Source organism: Zingiber officinale, chromosome 5A, assembly GCF_018446385.1.
Source record: "Zingiber officinale cultivar Zhangliang chromosome 5A, Zo_v1.1, whole genome shotgun sequence".
Lineage (NCBI taxonomy): Eukaryota > Viridiplantae > Streptophyta > Magnoliopsida > Zingiberales > Zingiberaceae > Zingiber > Zingiber officinale.
This window is the reverse complement of record NC_055994.1, coordinates 120578396-120594232: the sequence shown is the minus strand read 5'-3', so window position 1 is coordinate 120594232 and position 15837 is coordinate 120578396. Positions and strand designations below refer to the sequence as shown.

The 15837-nt window shown below is 35.2% G+C and overlaps 1 protein-coding gene across 1 annotated transcript; it reads right to left on the bottom strand.

The window, feature by feature from the left end:
- Nucleotides 1-7355: 7355 nt before the first annotated feature.
- Nucleotides 7356-13499, bottom strand: LOC121983175 (omega-3 fatty acid desaturase, endoplasmic reticulum-like). Its single transcript, XM_042536133.1, has 8 exons — nucleotides 13073-13499; nucleotides 12858-12947; nucleotides 12708-12774; nucleotides 8931-9023; nucleotides 8657-8842; nucleotides 8484-8564; nucleotides 7791-7928; nucleotides 7356-7707 (listed from the first exon to the last, which is right to left on the bottom strand). The coding sequence occupies exons 1-8, from the start codon at nucleotides 13438-13440 to the stop codon at nucleotides 7516-7518; spliced, it is 1215 nt and encodes a 404-aa protein (XP_042392067.1). The 5' UTR covers nucleotides 13441-13499; the 3' UTR covers nucleotides 7356-7515.
- Nucleotides 13500-15837: the final 2338 nt, after the last annotated feature.

Here is a 15837-nt window from a genome sequence, read left to right as displayed (position 1 = left end):
ATTTATTAGCATGTTGTTTATTTGCATTTATTTTTTTCACTGTATACTTAATTACTTTATATGAAAATAAACACCAACACATCATTAATAATGCAATCATCTATTTAGTTCTCTCGGGAGGGGATAATGATTGAGACATGAAGTATTATCACATAAAATTTTGGATAAAAATTCAACACGTCAGAGCATCCACTCTCTCATATCTTAGCCACTTGTACTAATAGATAATAGTCATCTGTGATTTATCTTCTCCGTGTTGACCTAAGGACGAGTTGACAGAGACACTAGGAGCAAGCGAATCACCTTTTACCATATGAGATTTTCAATTAAGGGGCATTAGCTATTCACCTCCCTCTCCTCTAACTAGACTAGTAAAATCGGTCCTTCAAATCTTAACAAGTGATATCAAAATAAGTACTCTAAATAAAGACTAATATCTTTCGAGAGTGATGACAATGCAAGAGGGGCAATGCACAACAAGACTACAATTCTTCAATGAAATCAACTTCACATATTGAAAATCAAGGATGAAAAACTATTTCAACGAACTTCAAAATATGGATGTCCATCACAAAAGACTTTAATCGTTTTGGTGAACAAGAATGATGAGGAAAATGATACGGACCTATAGAGTGGAGAAGTGAAAACTAAGTTTTAAGCTAATGCCAAGGCCATTATAACACTTCAATAAAGTATCAATAGAAGAATTGAACAAGGTAGGGTGATTCCAAAATATAAAAGAGTTGTGAGAAAAGATAGTTGAGTTGCATGAAGTGAACCAAGTTTCCAAGATTTTTCAAGAAGGACTTGCTCATGAGCCAATTGCAAAACTTCACAATGCATGATGGAGAGACCGTCAATCAAATGAACAAAAAATTTAAAGAGATTCATTATAGTTTAATTGCACTTAGAGATGAGTGTTTTATCCTCAAGTGTGCCTTAATCTCGAAAGAGTGCTTTAAAGTGGGATTTTTATGTCAAAGATATTTATTTGAGGACTAATATAGAGATATTTAACATGATCTTTAAGGTGAAATTAGATACCTCTCTTGCATGGAATCATATTTTACTAAAATATAATTTCATAATATTTTATATCAAACATGCGTATGAATGCTCATAAGAAACTCAACCAATAGCATGTGATACATAACCATATTTTATCAAAATATTATTCTATAATGTTTGTAAAACTTTTTAGAATGTCATTAATGTAATATACTGATGCTTATATCTATCTACCATAGAATTATTATTTTTTTTAAAAAAAATATTATTTTACACACCCTACTGTCAACTCTTATTTAAGTTGGGCCAAGTAACTATAAAAAATTTATCCTATCTTAGTTTCATCCCTATAGTTATGGTGTAGTGATAGAGCGTTCAAATTGTCACCCAGACACCTGCGATTCAAATCCCAACTTTGACGAATTTACAGGAATTTTCCTCCAAATGGAGCACACAACTAAAAGATGCTGGGCTCCTTGGCTACCCGCTGCGAGCACTTCTCGATTTACCCTGATGGTCGGTGGAAAACTTCCATGGGACCAAACCAATCACCCTAAGCTCGACGTTACCCAGTCTAATTAATCATTTTTTTTAAAAAAAAAAACTCAAAAAATCATTAAAGATTGTGTTCAACCATTTTTAATATAAAACTAATATGAACTACAAAATACTTCTCAAAATTTAGACTGTGAAGATTAAAAATATCCATTGCAAAAATATGCTAATTATAAATAATGGAAAACAATATTATACATGAAGGCAAAATAGGGCACGAGTCTGTAGGTCTTATCTTTGCAACAACTTCATTTTATTGTTCTTTTATTTTAATTTTTTTTATAGGAATTCTTGTTTGCAACAGCTGTAGAAAAGTATTTTATCTTTAATTTTTAATTTTTATGTTCTTTTTTAAGAAAAAAATAAATAGCATGACTGACTTTGAGATGTTGCTTGGCACGTTGAAGGAAGAATGACAGCGCCATCAGCGCCTCCTAATTCCACCAACTCCACAGCTGCATTTTGTAATGCATCAAACAAAAATTAAGCTGCGCCTTTTATTAATATAAGGTAGGTTAACCAGACACTTGGTGATCGAAAGTTTAAAAAAAATTGGCATGAGATGAAAAACTTAAGTGAGTCAAAGATTGATTAGACACTTGGTGAAAAAACCTTGACAGGTCAAGGGTGACCGGATGTTAGGCAACGGGAAGTCCCAACCAGTCCCGAATGACTTTAGGGTTGGAAAAGGAACTCTAAACTTGAATTCAATGTTTACGGTTAGGAATATGATTAGCTCAATCGATTAACCCAAGACTAATCGATTAGGTTGATTACCTAAAATTAGGTTGATTACCTAATTGATTGGGTGTTTTTTGCGAAGCATGATAAGGCTCAGAATTGATTTACTTAATCGATTAGACCTTAGTTTAATTAATTAGGACAATCGATTGGACATTGTCTTCTCTTCAAACAAAAAGACTAGAATTGATTAGGTCAATTGATTCAGTAGAAGTTTAATCGATTGGTAGATTGCCTAATTGATTAAGACCTGTTATAATTGATTAGACTAATTACTTAATCGATTATGAGCTATTTTCGTGAAGAACAGTAAAGTTTGGAATCAATTAGGAAATCAATTAGAGGCTAGATAATCGATTGGTATGTCTCACTAATAATTAGTCATTCAAAAAAGAATCGTTCTGCAGGTTGAACGGTGAAATTATAATGTGGCAATCAATTGGAAAGAAAAACTAATTGATTAGGAGGTGAAAATCAACTCGAGGAGAATCCATATAAAGGGAAGTTCGCGCATATTTCCACACACCAATTCTGGAAGGATTAAGGAAGAAGTAATGTTGCATTTACATCTTAACAGGAGATAATTCCAAGCAACAAATAAATGTTCAAAGCAAGATTTGCTTTCATTTATGGTTTTCAAGATTGTACAAGGGTTTTCACCTCTGGAAAATTTTCAAGTAGGAATTTCATAATGAATGAGAACGTGAGAGTTAGACCCTTGGATTAGTCACCTCAAAAAATAGAGACCAAGAAATCGAGGTGTTAGCATTGTTTCAAGTTTTCCACTGTAACATCAAGTTCAAAGAAGCCATCGAAGCTATTCACCCCTCTATCTCTCTACATATCCTAACAAGTGGTATTAGAGAAAGACCGTTCTTCATTAGACTAATCGCCAAAAGAGCAAGAGCTAGAGGAAGAAGAAGAAGGTGAAGTGTTGGAACCCTAAATTTTAACAAGTCAAAAGATAAATCATTGAAGGAGCTCAACTTCATAATGGAACTCTAAGATGGATTCAGATATGACATCCGAGCACCTCCATCATTCGGATTGGGAAACTTTAATCTTTGAAAATCAAGGGTTGAGAACTTCTTCATGATAAACATAGAACAATGGTTTACTCTAATTGAGGGATTTCAAGCTTCCATAGATAGCAAAGGGAAACTTCTCAAGGAGAAGAAGTGGACCGAGGATCAAGTGAAGAGATTCGAGGCCAATACTAAGGTAACTAAAATTTTAGTTAATTTATTGTCTAATAACATCTTGTGTAAGATAGGTAATTTCAAGGGTGTAAGTGAATTATAAAGCAAATTGACCAAGCTTCATGACGATCCATCCTTTATGAAAAGCAACATGAGGAGTCGGAGGTTGAGAGATGCTCAACATCTAAGAATGAAATCAAAGAAGTATTCACCTCAAAGATTGAGGGGGAGCATAGTTAATTAACATCGAAACAAAAAAAAAAAAGCTTCTACATCCAAAATCAATGAAGAAACATGTGTCATATGTACAAGCAAAGGTATAACTATTTCTATTTGTAAAAATAAAAATCATTTCATATGCCTTGAGTATAGGAAGAATGGATACTACAAGAACAAGTGTCCAAGATTAGTCAAAGAAAAAGACTAAAGTGACATCCAAAGTGATGGAGAAATCAAAAGAGGTCGGCCCCGTGATACAAAAGGGCAAGGAGTATATTATATGCTTCTCTTACAATCAAAAGGGGCATTATTAAAATCAATGTCCAAGGAGGAGGATTCTGAATAAAGGAGAAAACTCAAATAAAAGGGAAGCTTCCAAGAACAAACTCAAGGTACCATTAGTTAATGATATTTATTTATATAATGAAAACAAGCATGCTAGAAATAAATTTTATCATTTTAGTGCATGCTATCATGAAAATAGAAAGTATGACAATCTTAAGAAAAATTACAAGTCATATCATGCTAGAACAACTCTACCTAAGAATAGGAAGACAAAAAATAATTTAGGCAAGAATTCTAAGGAAGTTAGATTTATACCTAAAAAGAAAAATATCTAAGGCATTAATGAAAAATTCAAATTTGAGGATTTAAGGATAGAAAATCAAGTCTTGAGGTCAAGACATGAGAAATTGGAGAGGACCCTAGAGAAAATGGTAAATAGTGTTAAAGGGTCAAAGAATCAAAACCTAGGTCAAAATAGACAAGAGTTATCTATGGAAACCTTAATTCAAACTTGATTCCACACGTACAACTCCAAGATCTTACTTAGTATCTGCGTCTTAAGCAACTAATCCAAGGTCTACTCCGGATAATCTCTCTCTACTATGAACTTCTCCTTTTCGGATACCTTTCGGAGGTGGAGAAACCTCTTACAGCTTATTCTTACAAGAATTCAACAAACAAATATAAAATACAAATACAAATGATGAGTAAAACAACTTTACAATGAATACTTTACTTCATTTACTTCTTTGTCGCTTTGGAATGCCTCTTGATAGTTAGAAATACAACAATACTTCGTCTCTAACTTCTCAAGAACCAACCCCTTGTCCTCCAAATGAAACCTTACTTATACGGTTATTGTTTGGGTTGATTTCCACTTACCGATCGATTGACCTTACTTACCAATAAATTGTCATGTCAGTTTCAATTATTTGAACCTGCAGAATGACTATTTTTACATAGTCAATTGATTACACCCATCAATTTCTAGCCTCCAATCAATTGGGTCAATTGATTCAGGAGCGTTTTATCCGTCTGAAATAGACTACCAATTGATTGTCTCAATAGATTGCACCAATTGATTGGTAAAATAGTTAAAATATAGATCTCTAAATGATCTCTATTTTGCATAAAAAAATCGTCTTGTTTTAATATCCGAGTCAAAAGTTATGACATTCAGAAGTTTACTTTGTCAGGGCTTCCTGGTTGCCTAGCATTTAATCAACCTTGACTTGCCAACATTTCACACCTCATGTCAACTCTCTGTTTGACTTCTGACCACCAAGTGTCCAGTCAACCATGATTCACTTAGACTTTTCTCTTGCCAATTATCTATTAGGCTTCAGATCACCAAGTGTCTAATCAACCATGACTCACTTGGACTTTTTTCTTCTCATGTCAACTCCATGTTAGATTTCGATCGCCAAATGTCCGGTCAACCATAACATACTTGGGCTTTTCGTTTTCGTACCAACTTCCCATTGGTCTTCCAATCACCAAGTATCCAATCAAAAGGGACCCACCTGAACTTTTCTCGCCTCATGCCAACGCCATGTTGGACTTCCCACATCGTAAAGTATCCGGTAAACCTCAACCTACTTAACTTTTCATGTTAACTCTTTGTTGGTCTTATGACATTATCAAGTATCCGATCAACCTTAACCTACTTAACTTCTCGTAACTCCCTATTGAACTTCTGGCATCATCAAATATTTAGTCAATCTTGACATACTTGACTTCTTGCCATCAAGTATCTAATCAACCTTGATCTACTCGACTCTTCTTCACCATCAAATATCTATTTAACCTTAACCTACTTAACATCTTACTAACATATTGATCAAAGATCAAAATTCAAATTCAAGTCAACCCGAGTTTAGTCAATCTAGTCAATATTGTCTTGAGGTCGATTACACCAATAGAATATCTAGTTGATCAGAATCCATTTGAATTTCATTCATGTCACGTATCCATTCATGCTTAATCTACCTGACTTATTATCTCCAACATATTGCCCGAAACATAAATTTTGGTCAATGTGACCTGAGTTAATTGCAAATTAACTCTTTCCTCAAGTGACTAGAACTCTCCCCTCTTCTCTCTAGACAAATACTTCCTCTCTCCTCTTCTTCCCCAAATTATAAACCCTAGCCCTCCTAGTTGGTTGGTAGAGATCCCTAAAGGAAAGAAGAGTGGGTTAGAAATAATGGTGGATTCACTCTATTCTTTTCTTTGTATTCTCTCCTATTTTGGGTTGGCAACTACAAATAATGAACTTAGGGCTTCATTGTTTGGATTAGATAAAATCATATACTAATCTTTTAGGTTTATCAAGGCTTATTTAGCCTTAAGATGGGCATTATGGGATCATATGAGAGAAAATTGCCACTCTAATGATATGTCTTAATTGCATTCCATGTGTTTGTAGAATTGTCTTGAAAAAAGGAACTTCCTTAAGGATCACATTAGTGCACCCACGATATCTAAAACTTAGAAACAATATGTACACATGTTGGGATTAGTATATTGACTCGAAAAGGATTAATATATAAAATTCATATTAGAGAAGGTATTTGTGGATGAACCAAAGATGCCCTCAAATCTTAGCTATAATAAGGTTTGTGCATTGAACAGTTGAGAAGGTAAGTTTTAACGGATGCATTTATTTTGTTATGCACGAACATGATGGTGTTAGCCTAATTACATTTATGACAACAACCTAATTGCATCCACGACATTGGTCTAATTTGAGTGAACCTTACATCATTCAGAACATTTGTCTATTTTCATTAATGGCATTGACATCATATCACTCTCACCGAACTATCATTCCTTGGGACATTTGACCTAATGTTTTTTCTTATTCATGCTATAACATTCTTTATTGTGGAACTGTTAACTAGTGAAATGTGCAGGTGAAACACATTTGATAGTATTATCTTTGCATATTGTAATTTCTTTTGTGTTCTTGAGGCTATGCTAAATCCATGTACAAGTCCTTATACTAATGTTTCTTATTGTGGTAGTTAAACTATATATATGTTGTTGTGGCATTGATGGTGTTGCCTCTAGATTCAACACATATTTCTATCAATTTGGTTGGCAAATCATAGTTGGGTCAACTAATGATGTTGTCTATCTTGTCTTGAACCTCTCCTGTTCTACCATCTTTCAATGGTGTTTCATGTATATCTTTATAAGTGTTATCTTAATGTAGAGAGTGATAATATAAAAGAATAAAAATATTAACTTCGAAGAATATTCAAATTTCAAAACCAAGAATCCATTTAGTATTGAATAATTCGGCCGCATAGGTCTCGAGCTAGAATGATTAAAGACATAAGACAATTGATAAATTAATGCAAAATCTCTAAATTATGCAATTTCAGAAACAAAAAGAAAAAGAAAAAGAAAAAGTTATTGATAGAGCAATTTTAACGTGTAATCCATCAAGATTGATAGTTGTGCTGCTTCTGATGGTTAATATTGCTACCAGAATGAATGAGCTTCAGTTGGACTTGTGGTGCCATGCTCCTTGAAGCTGAGGGTCGGTCTGGTAAAAGACAACATCTCCCTCGTCGCTGACAAAGTGATCGATTCTCAGGCTCCGAAGCAGAATCGCAAACAAGTGAAACGGGAGAGGCGAGGATTTCTCCGGCTCTCGGTAATAACTACCAAGCACATGTTTAGCTGCCCTTGTCTAGAACAAATTGGAGGAACAAGGTCATTAATCATTTGCCATGCAAGGGGTCGACAAACAAAAAAAAATGGAAGTGTACTTACAGCTTCTACTAAGTTGTAATGTGGTATTTGGGGGAAGAGGTGGTGAATGACATGAGTTCCAATGTCGTGATGGATGTTGTTTATCCACCCATAGTCCCTATCAAGTGTTGTCAATCCGCCTCGCAGATAGCTCCATTCCTAGGTGATGGATAAGGTTATGTTCTTTTAAATTTTCTCTGAACAAACTGAATTCAACAAGCTTAGGAAGTGAAAATGAAGGTTCAGTGAACATTATTGTTCTTTAAAACAACTGGCGCTCAATGCATTGCGTAATAATTACACTGACCAGTCTTACACTAATGATTTGTGTGAAAAGATTTCTAATTATTTCTTTGGCGGAGCATCATGCATGCCTATGCTGTGGCACCTTTAGAGAAAGGTCGGTCTTCTCTTCCTATGGCAATCATGAGCTGTAAGCTATAACAGATAAACGCACTGCCTGTATCAAAGAACCTCGTATGGTACTAGTTGCTTGACTACAATGGACGAACTTTTGACTTGGTTACTACTCAATTTAATTTTCTAATTGATGACTAACCCACACCGCCACCATGATTATATAGTCTATAGATCAGCCAAGAAAAAAAACAAAAGAACTGTCACGCCACTATGCAATCCACTAGGAGTACTGCTACTCTGCTGGTAAAAATAAACGGCCTCAGAATCTAGTGAGACGAGGGAACATGTCCTTACCTTACCACGATACCAAGGTAACTTTTGCCCGTGTCCATGGTGGTGCAAGTAAGTGACCAAATCTAGCCACATGATGAAAACCTGAAGAAAGGAACGGCAGATGCATGAGATGTAAATTGGGGCCACATTTTTGTAAGGTAAAGCTTGTGGTATGCTTCGATGTTTCTACTAACCAAGTTGGGCACTCCGTACAGTTTGAGCACGGGAAGAGGGCCAAACACCCAGGCCAAAAAGAGAAGCAATAACACCATGGCAGACCAGCAGACAGTTGATATGGCCACATCTTGTTTCTCATTTGGATGGAACAGGCTGCTACTGGGCAAAAAGTGTGAGCCTTCCTTACCAGGGCTTCTATACCACTGTTGGCTCAACATAGCCAAAAAGATTGTTTAGCTAGAATATGCTCAGAATTCAATTGAATGAGATGCTAAAGTTGCATAGATTTACCAGATAGACAGGGAACGCAAGCAAGGGGAAAGGTGCTGTAAATCGCATCTTTCGACTGGTAGAATCCATTCCCCTGTATACTTTCTCAGTTAACTACAATAAAGAAGCAGACATGTCATTAGCATCCCAGACAAAGATGCATATTCTGACAGTTTAACATTTTAGGAAAACAACAACCGATAGTTTTTTGAATATTGCTCTTCTCTTGGCTCATGGATCACTAATTGAGCATTGTTGTAGTTACAAATTAGGTTAAACGTTAATCCAGTAGATGAAACTTATATTCATTTTTTTATTTTTAACATATTATGAATAATTTAAGATTATTAAAATTTATAAATTACTATTTGAATTAAAAAAATTAGAAATAAATTTATAATTAAATTTTACACAAATTAATAAATAAATTTATTCATAAATTACTCATGAACATTAACAAACCAAGTTTACTAGCATTAAGCTGGTTTATTTTATATACTTTATATTATTGAACAGATATAAACAAGCTTTATCGAGCTAAATGGCAAACCATGAACATCACATTCATTTACAGTCCTACGTGCATGCTTTATATTATAGGGAGAGGATATCATTTTTATCTTCTAAACTCTGATAACTCTTTGAATTTGGCCTAATTCCTTTCAAATAAATATTTTTCAATCCACCTAAATTATTTTCTTGATTCACCATAATGGAATAAATATCAAGTATCTATTTTTCATTATATTAACTACCATGATGATAATGTTATCACCTCTATAAAAGATGACTCATGTATAGTCATCCTCGTAATATAAAATGTGACAGTTATTCCATCACAAATTCTGTCATAGTATTAGAACGACTATCATTTTTCATCTAATTTTTGCTAAGAATCAGCATCAAGAAAAGGTTGTGAATGATTGATTATCTATGATCACTATAGGTTGTCCAATATAGCATTACGAGGAGATCATGTAAATATTCCATCCTCTCAAAATTTGTAAAGATAATCTTGAGTCAAATGTGTCGTTTACTCTAACTTAAAGTAATCCAACAACATATCCTAACTAACAATCATCATCCATGCTCGATGCGAGTAAAGAAACTTTTCAACATCTTCAATTTGAGGTGTAAAAGGAAGGAGATCATTTTTAAATTCTTATATAGTTTGCTCTGATCCTCTTAACAGATTTAGTATAATTGATTTTTTAAATCCATCTTAGATATTTCTCAATTCATCGTAATACAATATTCTCTTTGTGATTTCCATTTTTGTAGACTACCATTATCCAGACCTGATCCTCTGGTCCACTTTTGTGGACCAGGGGTTGTTCCACAACCCAATTGCGGCCGGATTGTGACCGCAATCCGGCCGCAATTAGTTTCAATCCCCTTGAGTTCACCTTCCCATTTAGGTTGTAGTTTGAGTCAGGATAGGCGGCCAGAGACCGCACCCCACTCGACGCCTAGCAGCCCAGCCATCCGCCCACCGCGGCGGCCTCTAGACGGCCTCCGTCGCCTGCCCTAACCCAAATTACAATCTGGGTGGAAAGGTAAACCCAAAGGGATCGCAACTAATTACGCTCGGATCGAATTATGTCCAAGTTCCGACTACAATTAGGTTGTGGACCATACCTGGTCCACAAAAAGTGATAGTATTATTTCATCATAGATTTTATCACCTTAAACGCACATCCCATTCTCCACAGTCCATCTGTCAAAAAATCTCAACTCAATCAAAGAGATATGAGGAAATTGTTTTAAGCTTATTTTGAATTGTACTATGAGTGGTCGTGTGTGCGAATAGTTGCTTCCAAGAAAAGCAAATATTCAACTCCCAAATGAGAAGAGGCAGCCAACCAATTAATGCAGCGCCATGTGCCACCATGTGGCTTTCAGTGTCAATGTACAAGTTTCCTTGATTGAAGTAGCCCGTATTAACTACAAGCTGTACCATTGTCCTCGAAAATTAATTCATGCCTGATTTTTTTTATTCGCTGGGAAGTCTGGAAATTGTCATTCTGCCTCAGAGTTGATCTTTATTTTCTTGAAAATGCCAGTTGATCTTAATTGAACTGCGGTTTATTCTATGATTTGTTTTCCATTGTAGAAACACACATCTGATATAATTTTCTTGGTAGGTCATATTTTCACAAAAGACAAGATGCAGTAGAGAAGAACTACGTCATGAAAGACCTAAACAAGAATTTTTCACCAAAATCTACATTATAGGAATCAAACAAAAGACAAGAAAACCAGATCCACCTAAAAGTTGACAACTTGTTATAGTTATTACAATTAATTAATATATTCTAACAAGATCTGTATATACTCTGGTGATTAAAATTTTAACAAAGTATTATCAAGAATTTTCCACGTCAAATATAAATATTACCCCTTCATTTCATCAAAAGAAAAGAGGGGGCAACATCTAACCTGTCACTGTCCATTACTTCCCTTGGAACTTCAAGATTCTAGTAAGGTGATCAAACTTTTCCAACAAACATCTACACTGTTTGTTGGACCAGTATGACAAAAATTGATTTGCGGGCCATTACTACTTCAGATCTAAAACTTTGGACCATTTTCTGTGACACACTAGATATATATTTAAGAGATTCAGTATATTTATAAGCTACTACAATTAATTTTTTTTTTTAAAAAAAAGATAATCCGGTGCACGAAGTCTTACCCTGCTTTTTGCAAGAGGTTGTTTCCAGGATTCGAACCCGTGACCTTTTGGTCACATGGCAACAACTTTACCGTTGCGCCAAGGCTCCCCTTCAAGCTATTACAATTAATTTCAATTTCAAAAATTTTGATACAAGATTTTCTATTATGAGACAATAATGTCCAACTTCAACTAAGATAGACCAAGAAATCTTGATGTCGATCATATGAAAACTTAATCAGAAAATTTAGAATTCATTGAAATATTAACTTACCTCAAAGAGAACAAACATAGTCATTATGAACATTTTAAAGCAACATTTCCAAGAATGAAGTTTTTTATGTTGAGGTCAAGTTCATGATCATAACATAGAATTGTGGCATCCTATAAGCTTTGCTTGGAAAAGATATGGTATTGTTTGTAGATTTGGTCTTTTGCTATGCACTGGCTTTTAATGCTGGTTGGGTAAACAATTATTGTAGAAGCTTTACAAGTTGAACTTAATAGATGATTTTTGACATGCAAGATTGATATCATATTAATGTTAATTGGCTACTAATTATCCATAGTCTCTAGCTGTGAAAAAGGATCTATCTATATATTTAAATTCATCACGCTTTGCTCCAGCTTACATGAACACATCATCTCATTGCCTCCAAATATCAGGGGTGAGAGTACTCAAGCTCACAAAATTTATTCTCTCAGATATTATAACTAACTTGAGTATTGAAGCCTCATTCTAACCACCACATATTTTAAGTAATTCTCTTTTGTAAGTGTGGTAATTTTAGACTCCACCCGATACTCTATCCTAATGTTCCGACCCTATTCTTGACTGAATCAGTTCCATTTGTTTTTCTCTGGAGATTCAAACCAGTACTCAGTACTCACAAACTCAAACTTCATCAGTAATTCATTGTATCAGAAGGCCAGTTAGGTTAAATTTTAACATGTAAAGAACAATCTGGAGTCACATATGTTGATGATATCTATGAAAACTATAGAAGAAATTCTTTGGTGTTAAGTTCAAAGATTATTAGTCAAAGAAACAAAGGTGACAAATTCTCAAGTGCTCACAGGTGATACTGTAATAAACAGAGCAATTTGGAGAAGACATTACTAACCGGATACCAAGATTCATCCTTGTCCACATTGCCATGGTTCTGGTGATGAGTCTTGTGGCTAATCCTCCTGATTGAAAACCAGGGAACACGACAGATCAGATCAACGTAGGGAAAAGACAGACGTACAGATTCAGATTCAGATTCAATTACCATCCATGATATGGCACCAGAATACTAGAGTGAAGCAAATGCCCCACCAAATTGTTCAACCACACACTGTTTGAGAAGCTCCCATGTCCACTGCCAAATGTCGAGACAAGTAGTGTTATATTGCCTGTTTCCAATCTCCAAAATAAAGGATAAATAAAAAAACAAAAATAAAACATGGAATTATAGTCCTGGTTGGAGCTTTAGAGAACGAATACCAGTCATGTCCTAGAACAAAGATGGCCCAGAACATGGTGCCTTGCGCGATCCAATACACAGGCCAGAACGCCCAGCTGTCAAGGCGGGCGGCGGCAAGCGCGAGGGCGACGACGATGACGGCATCGCGGAGGACGTAGCTGAGGGACCGCCAAGGGTTCTTGATCCAGCAGTGGGAGGGAATGGCGGCCCGGACGTCGCCGATCTTGAACGGCGGCGGCATCCAGAGCTGGGAGTCGGCCGCCTCGTCCTCTTCTTTGGTGGGGACGGCGGGCGGCGCGACCTTCCTGGGTGAAGTGACGGCCCAGGGCCACAGCAAGAGATGGCGGAGGGAGATTCTAGGGCGAGGAAAGGAGGAGGGAGCCGTCATTGCGTGACTGATTTCGTGCGCTCGCCGCCCCTACGGTTCGTATCGGCCAGGCTCGAGTCGAGGGCAGAAACGCTAAACGATGACTGTGGCTTTTATAGGCCCGCTCTTCTCTGATCAGGCGTCGTTGGTTCATCCACCTGAGCGGAGCACGTGCCGTTGCAACAAACTCGCCCTATTTTATTAGAAGCATGCTTGCTTTTTTTAAAAAAAAAACAAACATGCTCCTTTCACATTTATCATCAAAATAATATGTTATTATAATACACTCCATCAAACTTTAAGATTTTGATAAACTAGTATCCCATGATGCACATAATTTTAAATAATTAGTAAATATGAGCATTTGAATAAATAATTAAAATATGAATAAACTAAATTAATTATAGATGGTATAATTAGAAAATAAAAAAATTATAAGTTTTGAAAAACTTCCTTAAATATAAGGTTTCTTGTTAAATTTTTTTAGTTGCTATCATTATCACATATCAAAATTTTTAAACCCCTAGAATTCGTAACTCTAGATCCAATGACATACAATTGATTATGACTAATTACAAAATTTGCATTCAAAAGTTCTTCCTTATTTTTTTGAGCAAATGATGCTGATTAAATTTGGGGTCTTACAATCTCCCGTAATATATATATATATATATATATATAATTTTTTCAAGTATATTATGATGTCATTGACAAACAGTCCTCGCAAAGTATATGATAATTTATTGTTTGTAAAAATAATAAAATACCAAATTATTAAAATGCAATAAATAAAAAAACTAAAAATAAAGTTAAACATACTCTCAATCTAAGACAAAATCAAGAAGTTTTATATGACAACCATGAAATTCTCTATTTTGTGGTGGGTCTCGTGCAACCATTTTACAAATGATATCTCGAAAACAAAAATAAAAATTGTAAGCTATAAAAAAATGTTAGATCAATTAATCATGAAACACAAAAAAAAATAAATTAACATAACAAAAAGTATGATCTCAGTATTCTTCAATTCACTAAAGGACTTGAATTCATACATCATAGATGAAAGTGTATCATCAAAAACTTCACATACATGATTTTTTATGATAAAATTAATCTTGTATTTGTTTGTTATTGTCTTATACTTCATTCGATGCACCAATGATATTTTTTATAGTAAATATATAACCTTTAAGAATTGATTTTACTCTCTCCATGACTGTGTTAGTCCAATTGTCCTTGGTCAAAGTTGACCAGTTTAACTTAAGCTTGAGTTTTGATGTTTGACAATATATGAAGATTGTAGGTGTAATTATCTATTTGAGAGATTGTTGGTATAATTCTCTTCTGGTCAAAGATTGATCAGTTTGATATGAGGGAGTAGTTAAGTAAGTCAAGGTTGATTGAATACTTGACTAGAAAGTCTTAACTGAATGTTAGGTAAGGGCAAGACCAACGGGATAGTTGGTAGATGAAGAAAAATCAAGTGGGTCATGGAGGACCGAATACTTGGTGTGGAAAGTCCTAGTGAGTGAAGCTAGACAAATGGAAAGTCTTGGTGAGTGAATCAGACAATTAGAAAGTCCTGATGAGTGAAGCCAAATAATTGAGAAATCCTAGTAAGCGAAGCTAGGCAATGAGAAAACCCTGGTGAGTGAAGATAGGTGGACAAAAGTCTTGGTGAGTGAAGTCAGACATTGAAAAATTCAGGTGGGTCAAAGGTTGATCAAGCACCTAATATTTGGAAATCCAAGTGGGTTATGGAGGACCAAACACTTGGCACGGGAAGAAAAATCTAGTGGGTCAAAATTTGAACGGACACCTAGTGTTTGGAAATCCAAGTTGGTCATGGAGGAGCGGACACTTGGCACGAGGAGAAAAATCCAAGTGGGTCAAAGGATTGATCAGACACTTGGTGGAGAAATCCCAACAAGTCACGATTAACCTAACATTGGACAAGGGAACCCTAGACTTGGATTAAACAAGTTAGGGTTGGGTAATCGATTTGAATGCTCTAAGCTCATCAATTGGGTAATCGATTAGGAGGTTCTTGCGAGAACACAGAAAGGGCTCAAATCGATTGGTCAATCGATTGGACCAAGTCTAATCGATTGGACTAATTGATTATGACCAAGAGATTCATGAAGAGAAATATGATATGGTTTTTATAAATTTTTAAATTTTATAGAATTATTTATGTATTTCTGAAATTAAGTCTGAAATCGAAAATAGAAATTCAGTTATGGTAATCGATTAGATCAATCGATTACCACACCCCAATTAATTAGGGCAATATATTGGAGTGAATTTCCATGAGCATTGAGGCTCGCAGAAAAGATCAAGTGATTGATTACAAGATATAATCGATTAGCATTGGGGTAGTCGATTGAAACCCGACTTCAATCAATTCAGAGAGGTTGT

Coding starts and splice junctions, on each gene's coding strand:
- LOC121983175 (XM_042536133.1), bottom strand. CDS start 13,440: ATGACGGCTCCCTCCTCCTTTCCTCGCCCTAGAATCTCCCTCCGCCAT. Junction 9,024..12,707: donor AGGATGAATCTTGGTATCCG/GTTAGTAATGTC, acceptor TCTTTATTGTAG/TTAACTGAGAAAGTATACAG. Junction 8,565..8,656: donor TGTACGGAGTGCCCAACTTG/GTTAGTAGAAAC, acceptor TCCTTTCTTCAG/GTTTTCATCATGTGGCTAGA.